Source organism: Schistocerca nitens, chromosome 11 (assembly GCF_023898315.1).
Source record: "Schistocerca nitens isolate TAMUIC-IGC-003100 chromosome 11, iqSchNite1.1, whole genome shotgun sequence".
Taxonomy (NCBI): Eukaryota; Metazoa; Arthropoda; class Insecta; order Orthoptera; family Acrididae; genus Schistocerca; species Schistocerca nitens.
Genome location: NC_064624.1, coordinates 164,234,145 through 164,249,597, shown reverse-complemented (window position 1 = coordinate 164,249,597; position 15,453 = coordinate 164,234,145). Strand labels below are relative to the sequence as shown.

Sequence of the window (15,453 nt, the reverse complement as noted above, 5' to 3'; positions counted from 1 at the left end):
GCAGCTCTACATGCTACTCTATCCTGTGCAAGCTTCTTCATCTCCCATTACATAATGCGACCTACATCCTTCTGAATCTGCTTAGTGTATTCATCTCTTGGTCTCCCTCTACAATTTTTACCCTCCACGCTACCCTCCAATACTAAACTGGTGATCCCTTGATGCCTCAGAACATGTCCTACCAACCAATCATTTCTGCTTGTCAAGTTGTGCCACAAATTTCTCTTCTCCCCAGTTCTATTCAGCACCTCCTCATTAGTTATGTGATCTACCCATCTAATCTTCAGCATTCTTCTGTAACACCACATTTCGAAAGCTTCTATTCTCTTCTTGTCTAAATGGTTTATCGTCCATGTTTCGCTTCCATACATGGCTACACTCCACACAAATACTTTCAGAAATGACTTCCTGACACTTAAATACTCGATGTTAACAAATTTCTCTTCTTTAGAAACGCTTTCCTTGCCATTGCCAGTCCACATTTTATATCCTCTCTACTTCGACCATCACTTATTTTGCTCCCCAAATAGCAAAACTCCTTTACTACTTTAAGTGTCTCATTTCCTAATCTAATTCCCGCAGCATCACCCGACTTAATTCGGCTACATTCCATTATCCTCGTTTTGCTTTTGTTGATGTTCATCTTATACCCTCCTTTCAAGACACTGTCCATTCTGGTCAACTGCTTTTCCAGGTCTTTTACTGTCTCTGACAGAATTACAATGTCATTGGCAAACCTCCTCAAAGTTTTTATTTCTGCTCCATGGATTGTAATTCCTACTCCAAATTTTTGTTTCCTTTACTGCTTGCTCAATATACAGATTGAATAACATTGGGGATAGGCAACAACACTGTCTCACTCCCTTCCCAACCACTGCTTCCCTTTCATGCCCCTCAACTCTTATAACTGCCATCTGGTTTCTGTACAAATTGTAAATAGCCTTTTGCTCCTTGTATTTGACCCCTGACACCTTCAGAATTTGAAAGAGAGTATTCCAGTCAACATTGTCAAAAGGTTTCTCCAAGTCTACGAATGCTAGAAACATAGGTTTACCTTTTCTTAATCTAGCTTCTAAGATAAGTCGTAGGGTCAGTATTGCCTCACGTGTTCCCATATATCTACGGAATCTAACTGATATTCCCTGAGGTCGGCTTCTACCAGTTTTTCCATTTTTCTGTACAAAATTCGCGTTAGTATTTTGGAGCCGTGATTTTCACATATGTCAATGCCTGCTTTCTTTGGGATTGGAATTATTATATTCTTCTTGAAGTCTGAGGGTATTTTGCCTGTCTCATACATCTTGCTCACCAGATGGTAGAGTTTTGTCATGACTGGCTCTCCCAAGGCTGTCATTACTAAGCATATTTGGGATGCATTGCAACATGCTGTTCAGAGGAGATCTCCACACCCTTGTACTCTTATGGATTTATGAACAGCCCTGCAGGATTCATGGTGTCAATTCCCTCCAGCACTACTTCAGACACTTAAGTCGAGTCCATGCCACGTTGTGTGCAACACTTCTGCATGTTCATGGGGACCCTACATGATATTAGGCAGGTGTGCCAGTTTCTTTGGCTCTTCGGTGTATAAAGGTTGAAAATCTGACAAAATTGAAGACTTTTTGAAATAGTAATATAACTATTGCTTTTAGAATGACAAATAATGCAAAAACACAAATAGGTATACATTAACAAAGTTAGAGAACAAGTGTGAATGTTCGGGACTGCATAAGCTTTCATGCCATAACTGTGATACAAAATATGTAGTCCAGACTTGCAGAACATTTAATAATATAATTTAAAGAATACCCTTACCCAGGTAATGACACCACTATAGGCATGGGCGTACCCAGTGAGGGGCACGGGGAGGGGGCAGCTGCCCCCCCTCCCCCCCCCCCCCCTCTTTAGAAGATATTTGCAGTTTTTCACTAGTTTACTGTTTTATTTAATAAGAAAGGAGGATATAAGATGAACATCAACAAAAGCAAAACAAGGATAATGGAATGTAGTCAAATTAAATCGGGTGATGCTGCCGGAATTAGAGTAGGAAATGCGACACTTAAAGTAGTAAAAGAGTTTTGCTATTTGGGGAGCAAAATAACTGATGATGGTCGAAGTAGAGAGGATATAAAATGTAGACTGGCAATGGCAAGGAAAGCATTTCTGAAGAAGAGAAATTTGTTAACATCGAGTATAGATTTAAGTGTCAGGAAGTCGTTTCTGAAAGTATTTGTATGGAGTGTAGCCATGTATGGAAGTGAAATGTGGATGATAAATAGTTTGGACAGGAAGAGAATAGAAGCTTTCAAAATGTGGTGCTACAGAAGAATGCTGAAGATTAGATGGGTAGATCACATAACTAATGAGGAGGTGTTGAATGGAATTGGGTAGAAGAGGAGTTTGTGGCACAACTTGACTAGAAGAAGGGATCGGTTGGTAGGACATGTTCTGAGACATCAGGGGATCACCAATTTAGTATTGGAGGGCAGCGTGGAGGGTGAAAATTGTAGAGGGAGACCAAGAGATGAATACACTAAGCAGATTCAGAAGGATGTGGGTTGCAGTAGGTACTGGGAGATGAAGAAGCTTGCACAGGATAGAGTAGCATGGAGAGCTGCATCAAACCAGTCTCAGGACTGAAGACCACAACAACAACAAAATGTTCATGTCTGGGGAGTTTGGTTTTTAAACTCAGAAGAGTTTGCAATTTGTGGAAGGGTTGCACTTCTGTCACGTTGTACGATTCGCTTCAGTCATCATCATTGATCTGGTTCTTGCAAGATCTTTTTTCACTCATAGTGATGTCAGAGATTTACTGTTTTACCAGATTCCTGGTATAGTACACTTGTGAAATGGTCATATGGGAAAATCCCCACTTTATCACTACCTCAGAGATGCTGTGTTTCATTGCTCATGTGCCGAGTATAATACCATGTTCAAAACCACTTAAACCTTGATAACCTGCCGTTGTAGAAGCAGTAACCAATCTAACAACTGTGCCAGACACTTCTTGTCTTATATAGGCGTTGCTGAACACAGCACCGTATTCTGCCTGTTTACATACATCTGTATTTGTATATGCGTCCGTATACCAGTTTCTTTGGTGCTTCAGTGTATTTCGCAGTGGTAATCTTTCTTTTCTCTGTGGATCTAGAGTTTGTGAAGTGTTACTTTTCTTCATACTGTTGTCATACATACAGGGTATTTCAAAAATGACCGGTATATTTGAAACGGCAATAAAAACTAAACGAGCAGCGATAGAAATACACCGTTTGTTGCAATATGCTTGGGACAACAGTACATTTTCAGGCGGACAAACTTTCGAAATTACAGTAGTTACAATTTTCAACAACAGATGGCGCTGCAAGTGATGTGAAAGATATAGAAGACAACGGAGTCTGTGGGTGTGCCATTCTGTACGTCGTCTTTCTGCTGTAAGCGTGTGCTGTTCACAACGTGCAAGTGTGCTGTGGACAACATGGTTTATTCCTTAGAACAGAGGATTTTTCTGGTGTTGGAATTCCACCGCCTAGAACACAGTGTTGTTGCAACAAGACGAAGTTTTCAACGGAGGTTTAATGTAACCAAAGGACCGAAAAGCGATACAATAAAGGATCTGTTTGAAAAATTTTAACGGACTGGGAACGTGACGGATGAACGTGCTGGAAAGGTAGGGCGACCGCGTACGGCAACCACAGAGGGCAATGCGCAGCTTGTGCAGCAGGTGATCCGACAGCGGCCTCGGGTTTCCGTTCGCCGTGTTGCAGCTGCGGTCCAAATGACGCCGACGTCCACGTATCGTCTCGTGTACCAGAGTTTACACCTCTATCCGTACAAAATTCAAACGCGGCAGCCCCTCAGCGCCGCTACCATTGCTGCACGAGAGACATTCGCTAACGATATAGTGCACAGGATTGATGACGGCGATATGCATGTGGGCAGCATTTGGTTTAGTGACGAAGCTTATTTTTACCTGGACGGCTTCGTCAATAAACAGAACTGGCGCATATGGGGAACCGAGAAGCCCCACGTTGCAGTCCCATCGTTCCTGCATCCTCAAAAAGTACTGGTCTGGGCCGCCATTTCTTCCAAAGGAATCATTGGCCCATTTTTCAGATCCGAAACGATTACTGCATCATGCTATCTGGACATTCTTCGTGAATTTGTGGTGGTACAAACTGCCTTAGATGACACTGCGAACACCTCGTGGTTTATGCAAGACGGTGCCCGGCCACATCGCACGGCCGACGTCTTTAATTTCCTGAATGAATATTTCGATGATCGTGTGATTGCTTTGGGCTATCCGAAACATACAGGAGGCGGCGTGGATTGGCCTCCCTATTCGCCAGACATGAACCCCTGTGACTTCTTTCTGTGGGGACACTTGAAAGACCAGGTGTACCGCCAGAATCCAGAAACAATTGAACAGCTGAAGCAGTACATCTCATCTGCATGTGAAGCCATTCCGCCAGACACGTTGTCAAAGGTTTCGGGTAATTTCATTCAGAGACTACGCCATATTATTGCTACGCATGGTGGATATGTGGAAAATATCGTACTATAGAGTTTCCCAGACCGCAGCGCCATCTGTTGTTGAAAATTGTAACTACTGTAATTTCGAAAGTTTGTCCGCCTGAAAATGTACTGTTGTCCCAAGCATATTGCAACAAACGGTGTATTTCTATCGCTGCTCGTTTAGTTTTTATTGCCGTTTCAAATATACCGGTCATTTTTGAAACACCCTGTATATGAAGTCGACTGGTTTTTGGATCATATTCAGTATTATGAGCAATCCATCATAGAATGCCCAGTGTCCTCATTATCTCTGATTCCTCTTCAGATACAACAGCTCTTTAGGTGTGTTATGTTTGCTGGTTATTTATATCTGTATTCTGTCGCTGTTTTCTATTTGCAAAGAAATGGGCTTTATACTGTGAATGATACTTGATGAGATTGTTTCTTCTGCTTCCACGATAACTTCAGATCGCAAGAAGGGAAATACAGTTCGTAGTGCAGGCAGTAAAATACTATAGAAGCTCATAAAATTTTGTGATTGGGAATCTAAGGCAGGAAATTCTAAATCTCTAATGAGGCAAAGTAGTCTGTGTGCTGCCAGTTATTCTGGCGTGTTACAGGAATTCTAAAAGAGAGATTTTTCACTGGTAAATCTTTCCTGTGGATCTAGATCCTGGTGAAAATATTCCGAGGCTGCTTTTCCTGCCACAACTGAATATTTGTGCAGCTGTTATCAGATGGTAGTTCACCAGAATGAAAAATGCTCCTATCACAGCACAAAAAAAAGTGAATATGCCCTGGGCACAGTTAGGGATGTAAAAGAAAGGAACTAGCTCTTTGACTTGTCTGGCAGCTTCAAAAACAGTTGAATGAAAACATCTTGACATATTCGTTCTTTACTTGTTAGTATTTGTACACATCATGTAACTTAATGCATCACGTGAGTTAAAGTAGCATCATACATGATGTTATGTCATATAACATGCCACTATATCATCCAACGTGGCATTTGTTCTGCCGTGTAATATGATACAATGTCTCATTAACCAATGTTAACTCTACCATAATTTTGACACTAGACTGCCATAGCTTGGCATCTGATGTAGATTTTTGTTGACTTGGGCAGCAACTGATATGGTATAGAATTCATATTGACTTTCAAACCATGTTGCTTGAGTTGGGCATCATTAGTCGGGATCCTCTGTGATTACGTACCTGGTGTATTGTTGAAGCTGTCCATTACAGCCAACTGCTTCCTTAGAGCACGAGCCTCACCACTACATCAAGGTCAATGGCCGTGGGAGACATTTTTTGTTTCATTTTTCCATATTTTCATTATTGTGTTTAGTTTTATATTTTTAGAATTTTGTTTATTTTTTTGTTTATTTTTTTGTTTTATAGGTACATGTATTTTATTCATGTATGCTTGAGACTGCATGTGGAATCATATGAAAGATAACCATAAATACTTAAGTACACAAAATAACAGCAAACATAAATACGATACTTGATAAAATATTAAATACTGTGCAAAGTATATGATAATAATATATGTAAATAGTTTACATTACATAGATAAACTTACAATATAGCCATAGGGCATAGATGAACTTACTATATCACAAGCTGAATGATTTGCACAACAAATAATAAAGTATTGAAAATACCTCTTATTATTATCTCTTATTTGAAAACTCTTGTCATTGTTTATTTAATGTACGCAATAGTAAAAATTGGAAATTAAGAAACTGCTGCTAGAAAAACTCAAGCTAATAATTTTGCCACAAAATGTTACAACAGCCAGTCCGAATTAAGTATGACTGTGATTGGCTGAAATAAGCAGAACAACTGGGAAACACTGTATGCATGATAAAATACTATCAACTTTTCTATCCTGTATGAAAATTGATGAACGTAAACTTGTTTTATCCAAACATAAATTTTCTCCAAGACAGCATAGTAGTTTCAGAAGAAAATGTAGTAAAACATTTTCTATTGGTTAGAAATCAGGTGACCACCTTTGTGACAACTATATTTATAGTAATTTTCAGGTTAATTTAATTCTCTGCGTGGTCATTGATAAAGCTTTAAATGCTCAGTCACACAGTACATCATTTTGCACAAAAGATTATTGACTGTAACAACCAGTTTTTTTAAATTATATTCAAATACATTTCTAGCAAACACAGTTTCATGTGCAAATCTGAATTATGACCGATTTTTGCAAATATTCTCACAATTACCATAAGGATATGCAAATTTTTCATTATAATCTGTATCACTTTAAACCATCTCAGCATGTGTGATTTGTGTAAAACCAGGTTTTCACATGCAACTTTACCACTATATACTGGAATGGAAAAATATTTTTAGAAAACAACATAACAACCATTAATTACACACATTTGAATACCTCTAAAAGATTAGAACTGTTTTGCGCAAGCCTGAAATATAGAAGTGGCGCGTGTAAAAAAACCTCACAAAACATGTATTTTTTGCATGTAAAATTGAATGAAGCTAGATTTTTGAAAGTGAGTTTTCAATTTTATCATAAGAACCCATTTTTATTTATTTGAGTCACTTTAAACCATTTCCATGCATTTAGTTCACGCACAAATGAACTTTATGTCCTACATTTAGCTTAGTTTAAACATTGTATGTCGACAACAGATAAATATTATTGGATAAAAAAACTGCATTTTGACTATGCAAAGTTTGAACCAATTCGTACAAGTTTAAAGTACAGAAGTGACGTATGAAGCAAGATTTTTCAAAAGGTTAAAACTTACCTTAGACCAAGAAGGTCGGATACACATGGCCCTCAGTCTTGCTCGAGTCTGGAGTTGTCTAAGGGTGACTGTTTTTGCTTGTAAAATCCAAACAAGGATGACTGTTTTTGGATGTAAAACCGAACGTTGCATGTCGCACATACATTTGGTTGCATTAGCTGAGCATTAATTTTGCCCAATTACAAACTTTTGCAAAAGGAATTAACCGATTCACACAATTTGCCTGGTTCGTTGTTCAAACCTTGCTTAATACAATGTAACATAGCTACAGAAAGACAGATTTTCGAGTGGCTGTGAAAATGGCCACTGATCGGGACTAGACCAAAAACTTTTTATCCCATGTTTCTAGTTCAAATAGGAACTGATCACTAAGGCCCCCCCCCCCCCCCCCCCTCCAAACTGTGTATCTGTGTGCAGTCTTTTCATACATGTTTGTTGTAGTGCCTCTGTGCTGTAACAATTGTAGATAGCTACATCATGTGCGAAAAGTCTGAGCTTACTATTAATGTTGTCTGCAAGGTCATTAAATACAACATGAACAGCAACAGATCCAAGCCATCTCCCTGAGGCACACATGAAGAAGTTACTTTTACATCCGTCAGTGACTCTACATCCAAGGTAACATGCTGTGTCCTCGCTGCCAGTAAGTCCTCAATCCAGTCACAAATTTCGCTCAACACTCCACATGGAAATGAGCGTTTGGCGTCATTGGCCGGGAGGCCCCTTACGGGGCAGGTCCGGCCGCCTTGGTGCAGGTCTTGTTACATTCGATGCCACATTGGGTGACCTATGGATGGGGATGAGATGATGATGATGATGAAAACAACACAACACCCAGTTCCTGAGTGGAGAAAATCCCCGACCCAGCTGTGAATCGAACCTGGGCATTTTAGGACGGCAATGTAACAGCTTGGTGCAGATAAAAGTAGCCTTTGTGAGTATAAAAGAAAATCAGTGAAATCACAGAAACAAAGAGCTGAAATTGACCTATTTATTTACAGTGAAAAATACATTCATAGAAGATGTTGAAAGTGATCCCTACATCATCAGTACACAGTTGTGCACGCCGTAACATATTGAGATGCACTAACGTAAAGCTCGGATATCGATGGCAGCAACTTTATGGCGGATGCTGTCTTTTAGTTCCTGTGTAGTGTGTGGATTTGTTTCGTAGACCTTGCTCTTCAAGTGTCCCCATAGAAAAAAAAAAAATCACATGTTGTTAGATCCAGCGAATGTGGTGGCCGTAAATGTTTGCTGGCTATTTGTTCGTCAGTGAAGGCATCGTGGACTTGTTCCAGGAATACCTTAGACATATGTCCTGTTGCCCCATCTTGCTGGAAGAAGCAGTATTGTCTTTCATATGCAGAGAGTTGAACACAAAATGTATCAAAAATTGCCATATGTGCAACTGTATTGAGGGCACTGTCAAAAAATATTGGTCCAATGGTGCGCGTTCCCATTACACTGCACCAAATGCCGATTTTTTTCATTGTGGAGTGGTTGCTGACAAACAGTGTTAAGGTTCTCTGTTGCTCAGTACCTCATGTTCTGCAATTTCACATGACCGGAAAGATGAAACAGTCCTTCATCACATTGTGATATAATGGAAAGGTTCTAACAAACCATCGTTGATATTCAAAAGCCACGTGTAGTAATCTACATGTTTCTGACTGTCGTCCTCCATTAATTGCTGCACAACCATCACACGATTTGGCTTCAAATTAAGACTTTTCAATATCCACTGGCAACTCCTCCCATTTACATGTGCCTGTTGGCCCTGCATAATTCTTTGAAGAATGTCTGCAATAACTTCTGGTGTACAAACTGAAGGAATTCTGTGTTGTTTTACATTTTGCACCAGTCCGTAGGTGTGCCAGTTTTTATACAGGCTGTGTATTGCTCTCTTTGCTGGTAGTGCTCTATCCAGATATTTGACCCCAAAAATTTCATGAGTTTCCTTGACTGAACCTGTTTTTACATACGAAACCACAATTTCGATTCTTTCTTCTATTGAGAAAGTCATTTTGAGGACTGGAAAGAAAAACGTCTAACTTCACTGATGAAAGACACTAAAATGCTGACAGAAGAATGCTAACAATCAATTATTGCATAAAACTGTCTACTCATTTCAGAAGTTGAAGTACTGCATTTGCATTCAAAGGAGGGAGCAGGCTACTTTTAACTGCTCCATCCTGTACTTTTGTTAGTAAACATTGATATGATAGTGACTTAAATGCTCTTTGTAAGTCTAGAAATACTGCATCCACCTGACAGCCACGATGCGCAGCTTGCAGGATGTCATGTGAGAAGCCATTGCAGTGTCTGGCCCTGAAAAGCTCTGTGCCGATTGAAAAAGGTTATACCACCCTGCCAGTGTTCTATCAACTCCACACAAAACAGAGAAGGAAACACATTTGTTTGAATGTATTGAAACATTGCTAATGTAAATACATTGAAATGTAAGATTATTCTTTTTTACCTTACATCACTCAAGCATATAAAGAAGCTGTATTTGCCATCAGTATCCGCAACCACCCCGTCTCCATTCTCTGTTGCAGAAACACCAGAGCACAAGACTCTGTGAGAAATGCTGCCCCCAACTTACGTTCCGGGTTTCCACGACGAGGAGGCCGTGAGGGCGATGCGGTACAATGACCTCGGCACGACGGGCCTCGAGGTGTCCCACCTGGGGCTGGGTGGCGGCCCACTGGGGATATATGGGTGAGTGGTGCTTGTGAAGTGTGCTTTGTTGTGCAGGAGATGTGACAAAATTTACTATGAAATTTATTTATATAACTGATAAAAAATTTTTTCATTATTTTTGCCTGTATTGATGTGATACAGTTACACAGTATTCAAAATGGCAAAGACCAGCAATCGGTCGTTGTTTCTGTTGTAGCTTTATTAGAGCAGATCCAGATTTCGGCTGGTAACTAGCCATTATCAGTTCAGTATTTTGGAGTTGTTATACTTGCCCAGATATGTCTACACCCCATAACTAATCATTATCAGTCCAGTATTTTGGAGTTGTTACACATACCCTGTTTTACAGGCGTATATGTACTAGGTATGTATTACTATTGTTGGGTAAATGGGCGAGTTTGTGTAAGGACGGACTCGCGACATTTACCATGTACTCTACACAACAGGAAAGGTCGCATTGGACAATGCTGCTTTGGAGGATGAACACGATATGAGAATATATCTGTGTCTCAAAAACTATTTGCATATATATTATGATTACACATTTGAAACCGTCTTTTGAAGCCCATCATGTTAAAATTTAACATAGGGTTCTATTTTTTAAAAAAAACCAAAGGTGGCCTCATATCTCTGTAATAAAAAATAGCACAAACATGAAATGTGATATATTCAAGTAGCCCCTGTCCTTGCAATTCACTGTCCAAAAGGCATCTTTGTATCTACACTACTGGCCATTAAAATTGCTATACCAAGAAGAAATGCAGATGACAAACGGGTATTCATTGGACAAATACATTATACTAGAACTGACATGTGATTACATTTTCACACAATTTGGGTGCATACATCCTGAGAAATCAGTACCCAGAACAACCACCTCTGGCTGTAATAATGGCCTTGATACGCCTGAGCATTGAGTCAAACAGAGCTTGGATGGTGTGCACAGGTACAGCTGCCCATGCAGCTTCAACACGATACCACAGTTCATCAAGAGTAGTGACTGGCGTATTGTGACGAGCCAGTTGCTCGGCCACCATTCACAAGACATTTTCAGTTGGTGTGAGATCTGGAGAATGTGTTGGCCAGGGCAGCAGTCAAACATTTTCTGTATCCAGAAAGTCCTGTACAGGACCTGCAACATGCGGTCATGCATTATCCTGCTGAAATGTACAGTTTCGCAGGGATCGAATGAAGGGTAGAGCCACAGGTCATAACACATCTGAAATGTAACATCCGCTGTTCAAAGTGCCGTCAATGTGAACAAGAGGTGACCAAGATGTGTAACCAATGTCACCCCATACTATCATACCGGGTGATATGCCAGTATGGCAATGACAAATACACGCTTCCAATGTGCGTTCACTGCGATGTCGCCAAACACAGATGCGACCATCACAATAATGTAAACAGAACTTGGATTCATCCGAAAAAATGACGTTTTGCCATTCGTGCACCCAGGTTCGTCGTCGAGTACACCTTCGCAGGCACTCCTGTCTGTGATGCAGCGTCAAGGATAACTGCAGCCGTGGTCTCCGAGCTGATAGTCCGTGCTGCTGCAATCATTGTCGAACTGTTCGTGCAGATGGTTGTTGTCTTGCAAATGTCCCCATCTGTTGACTCAGGAATCGAGACCTAGCTGCACAATCCATTACAGCCATGTGGATAAGATGCCTGTGATCTCGACTGCTAGTGATACGAGGCCATTGGGATCCATCACGGCATTCCATATTACCCTCCTGAACCCACCAATTCCATATTCTGCTAACAGTCATTGGATCTCGACTAACACGAGCAGCAATGTCGCGATACGATAAACCGCAATCGCTATAGGCTACAATCCGACCTTTATCAAAGTTGGAAACATGATGGTACGCATTTCTCCTCCTTACACGAGGCATCACAACAACATTTCAGAAGGGAACACCAGTCGACTGCTGTTTGTGTATGAGAAATCGGTTGGAAACTTTCCTCATGTCAGCACGTTGTAGGTGTCGCCACCGGTGCCAACCTTGTGTGAATGCTCTGAAAAGCTAATCATTTGCATATCACAGCATCTTCTTCCTGTCGTTTAAATTTCGCGTCTGTATCACATCATCTTCGTGGTGTAGCAATTTTAATGGCCAGTAGTGTATTATGGTTGGGGAGATACAAAGGGTGTTATGACTTAACTGCCTCGCCCTGTATACTGGCAAAATCAGAGTCTATCTGGAACAGATATTAGAATTAGGCAAGGTTTACATTCCTGAGCGCAGTACTTCTAATAAACTGTAGAAGAGTAGCTAATGAGGTATTCTTTTATACTCAGTCCATTGACTTCTTTGGGACGTGACAGTCCTGTGCTGCTGTCACTATCTGCTTCCAGTACTTCCCATCTCATTGTGCTTTCTTCCATCCAGTCACACCCATCCCTCTGCAGCGTGAGGTCACCTCATCTTGCCATCTTTTCTGTTCAGAGGTCTTCAGCCTTTGATCTACCAGTTGTGTATCTGAGGCTATTCTGCCTTATTTGAAGGCCATTGGGGTAGCTTAACTAGTTCTTTATTGTATCTCCTAACCCATCTTTGAGTTATTTGGCCAAATGTTGACACAAAAAATTTTCTGTGCACCTTATTTTTAAAGGACGAGAGTGTGTGATCTTCTCTTTTGATCACGTTCCAGGTTTCCACTCCCTACAGCAATTGTGAGCTGATGATTGTGTGCTATAGTTTTCCTAGAGTTTGTAGGATTGAAGTTTTCGAAGGGAAAAATAATTGTTTGCGCTATATAGTTTAATTTGGTATTGGACATATATTCTGTTGTCATTTATATTTACATTGAGGTTAACTGGAATAGGGAATGATATTGAAAGTAGTGTTCTATCGGAAGGTCATCACGTTGTTTTATAGTTATATTTTCCCTTATTGTATCTTTTCTCCATTAATTTTAAAACCTATTTTCATGACGGGTACATTTAGTTTCTGGAACAGAGTTTCAGTTTCACTACTGTGCCATATGCACAGGCCATTATGTTTGGTTGATCAATTGTCATGTTTCAGTTTGTTGCTTATTTGGTTTTCTTACTACTTTTTCCATGATGACTTTGAAGATAGTGAATCACAGTATGTCACCTTGCTTGCTCCCTTTTCCATACCTATTCTAACTTGGCTGATGAGTTTCTAGCACAACAGTGCTTTGTATACTGCGACCAGTAGGGAAATTTCGCAGTAATTCAGCAGTTTCATTTATCTCCTATCTTGTGTATAGTAACAATGATTGATTGCTTCCATTCATGCAGTATTTTTTCATGTCAGCAAATTTTAAGAATTATGATTAAACAATTTCTCGAGTAGTTTAACCACCAATTTCAGCAATTCCACTGGCATTTCGTCAGTTCCAGCTGCTTTGTTTTTTCTTTTTCTTTTTTCTTTTTATTTATTTATTTATTTATTTTTCCTAAATGCTGGTTACTTCTTTGTATGTTGAGCCATTTACAAAAAGTTCAACTGCTGGAGAGCTGGTTTTCCCCAAATTGTTTACCAGTTTGGGGTAGTTCAATAAACCATCAAAATATTCTAGTGATAATAGTACCATTGATATGGTGAAGATCCACTGTCCACAGCTGATCTCCGTAACTCATCTTATTTGCGGGACCATATACTTTGTGAATGGGACCATATACTTTGTGAATGATGTTAATGTTTACATTTCGAATGATTGACTACAGCTTTTTACAGTGTTTTCCAGAAACTTTTACTTGAAAATTCTGCTTATCTTGTACAAGAAATGCATTACATAAACAAATTTCTGCCTTCCTGGATTTGATGACTGAACAGAAATGTTGTTGTTTTGTTGTGGTCTTCAGTCCTGAGACTGGTTTGATGCAGCTCTCGATGCTACTCTATCCTGTGCAAGCTTCTTCATCTCCCAGTACTTACTGCAACCTACAGCCTTCTGAATCTGCTTAGTGTATTCATCTCTTGGTCTCCCTCTACGATTTTTACCCTCCACGCTGCCCTCCAATGCTAAATTTGTGATCCCTTGATGCCTCAGAACATGTCCTACCAACCGGTCCCTTTTTCTAGTCAAGTTGTGCCACAAGCTCCTCTTCTCCGCAATTCTATTCAATAGCTCCTCATTAGTTATGTGATCTACCCATCTAATCTTCAGCATTCTTCTGTAGCACCACATTTCGAAAGCTTCTATTCTCTTCTTGTCCAAACTATTTATCATCCACGTTTCACTTCCATACATGGCTACACTCCATACAAATACTTTCAGAAACGACTTCCTGACACTTAAATCTATACTCGATGTTAACAAATTTCTCTTCTTCAGAAACGCTTTCTTTGCCATTGCAAGTCTACATTTTATATCCTCTCTACTCCGACCATCATCAGTTATTTTGCTCCCCAAATAGCAAAACTCCTTTACTACTTTAAGTGTCTCATTTCCTAATCTAATTCCCTCAGCATCACCCGACTTAATTCGACTACATTCCATGATCCTCGTTTTGCTTTTGTTGATGTTCATCTTATATCCTCCTTTCAAGACACTATCCATTCCGTTAAACTGCTCTTCCAAATCCTTTGCTGTCTCTGAAAGAGTTACAATGTCATCAGCGAACCTTAAAGTTTTTATTTCTTCTCCATGGATTTTAATACCTACTCCGAATTTTTCTATTGTTTCCTTCATTGCTTGCTCAATATACAGATTGAATAACATTGGGGATAGGCTACAACCCTGTCTCACTCCCTTCCCAACCACTGCTTCCCTTTCATGCCCCTCGACTCTTGTGACTGCCATCTGCTTTCTGTACAAATTGTAAATAGCCTTTCACTCCCTGTATTTTACCCCTGCCACCTTTAGAATTTGAAAGAGTATTCCAATCAACATTGTCAACAGCTTTCTCTAAGTCTACAAATGCTAGAAATGTAGGTTTGCCTTTCCTTAATCTTTCTTCTAAGATGAGTCGTAGGGTCAGTATTGCCTCACGTGTTCCAACATTTCTACGGAATCCAAACTGATCTTCCCCGAGGTCGGCTTCTAGTTTTTCCATTCTTCTGTAAAGAATTCGCGTTAGTATTTTGCAGCTGTGACTTATTAAACTGATAGTTCGGTAATTTTCGCATCTGTCAACACCTGCTTTCTTTGGGATTGGAATTATTATATTCTTCTTGAAGTCTGAGAGTATTTCGCCTGTCTCATATATCTTGCTCACCAGATGGTAGAGCTTTGTCAGGACTGGCTCTCCCAAGGCTGTCAGTAGTTCTAATGGAATGTTGTCAACTCCCGGGGCCTTGTTTCGACTCAGGTCTTTCAGTGCTCTGTCAAACTCTTCACGCAGTAGCATATCTACCATTTCATTTTCATCTACATCCTCTTCCATTTCCATAATATTGTCCTCAAGTACATCGCCCTTGTATAGACCCTCTATATACTCCTTCCACCTTTCTCCTTTCCTTTC

The 15,453-nt window shown here is 40.1% G+C and overlaps 1 protein-coding gene across 3 annotated transcripts in view; it reads left to right on the top strand.

Moving 5' to 3' along the window:
• Window positions 1–15,453, top strand: part of LOC126213029 (uncharacterized) — an 89,094-nt gene that overhangs the window by 20,339 nt on the left and 53,302 nt on the right. For all 3 annotated transcript variants that reach the window (XM_049940598.1, XM_049940597.1, XM_049940599.1), the window contains one exon: window positions 9,866–10,028. In XM_049940598.1, coding sequence (XP_049796555.1) covers window positions 9,895–10,028 — 134 coding nt within the window. In that variant the 5' untranslated portion in view covers window positions 9,866–9,894. The remainder of the gene's footprint in view (window positions 1–9,865; window positions 10,029–15,453) is intronic.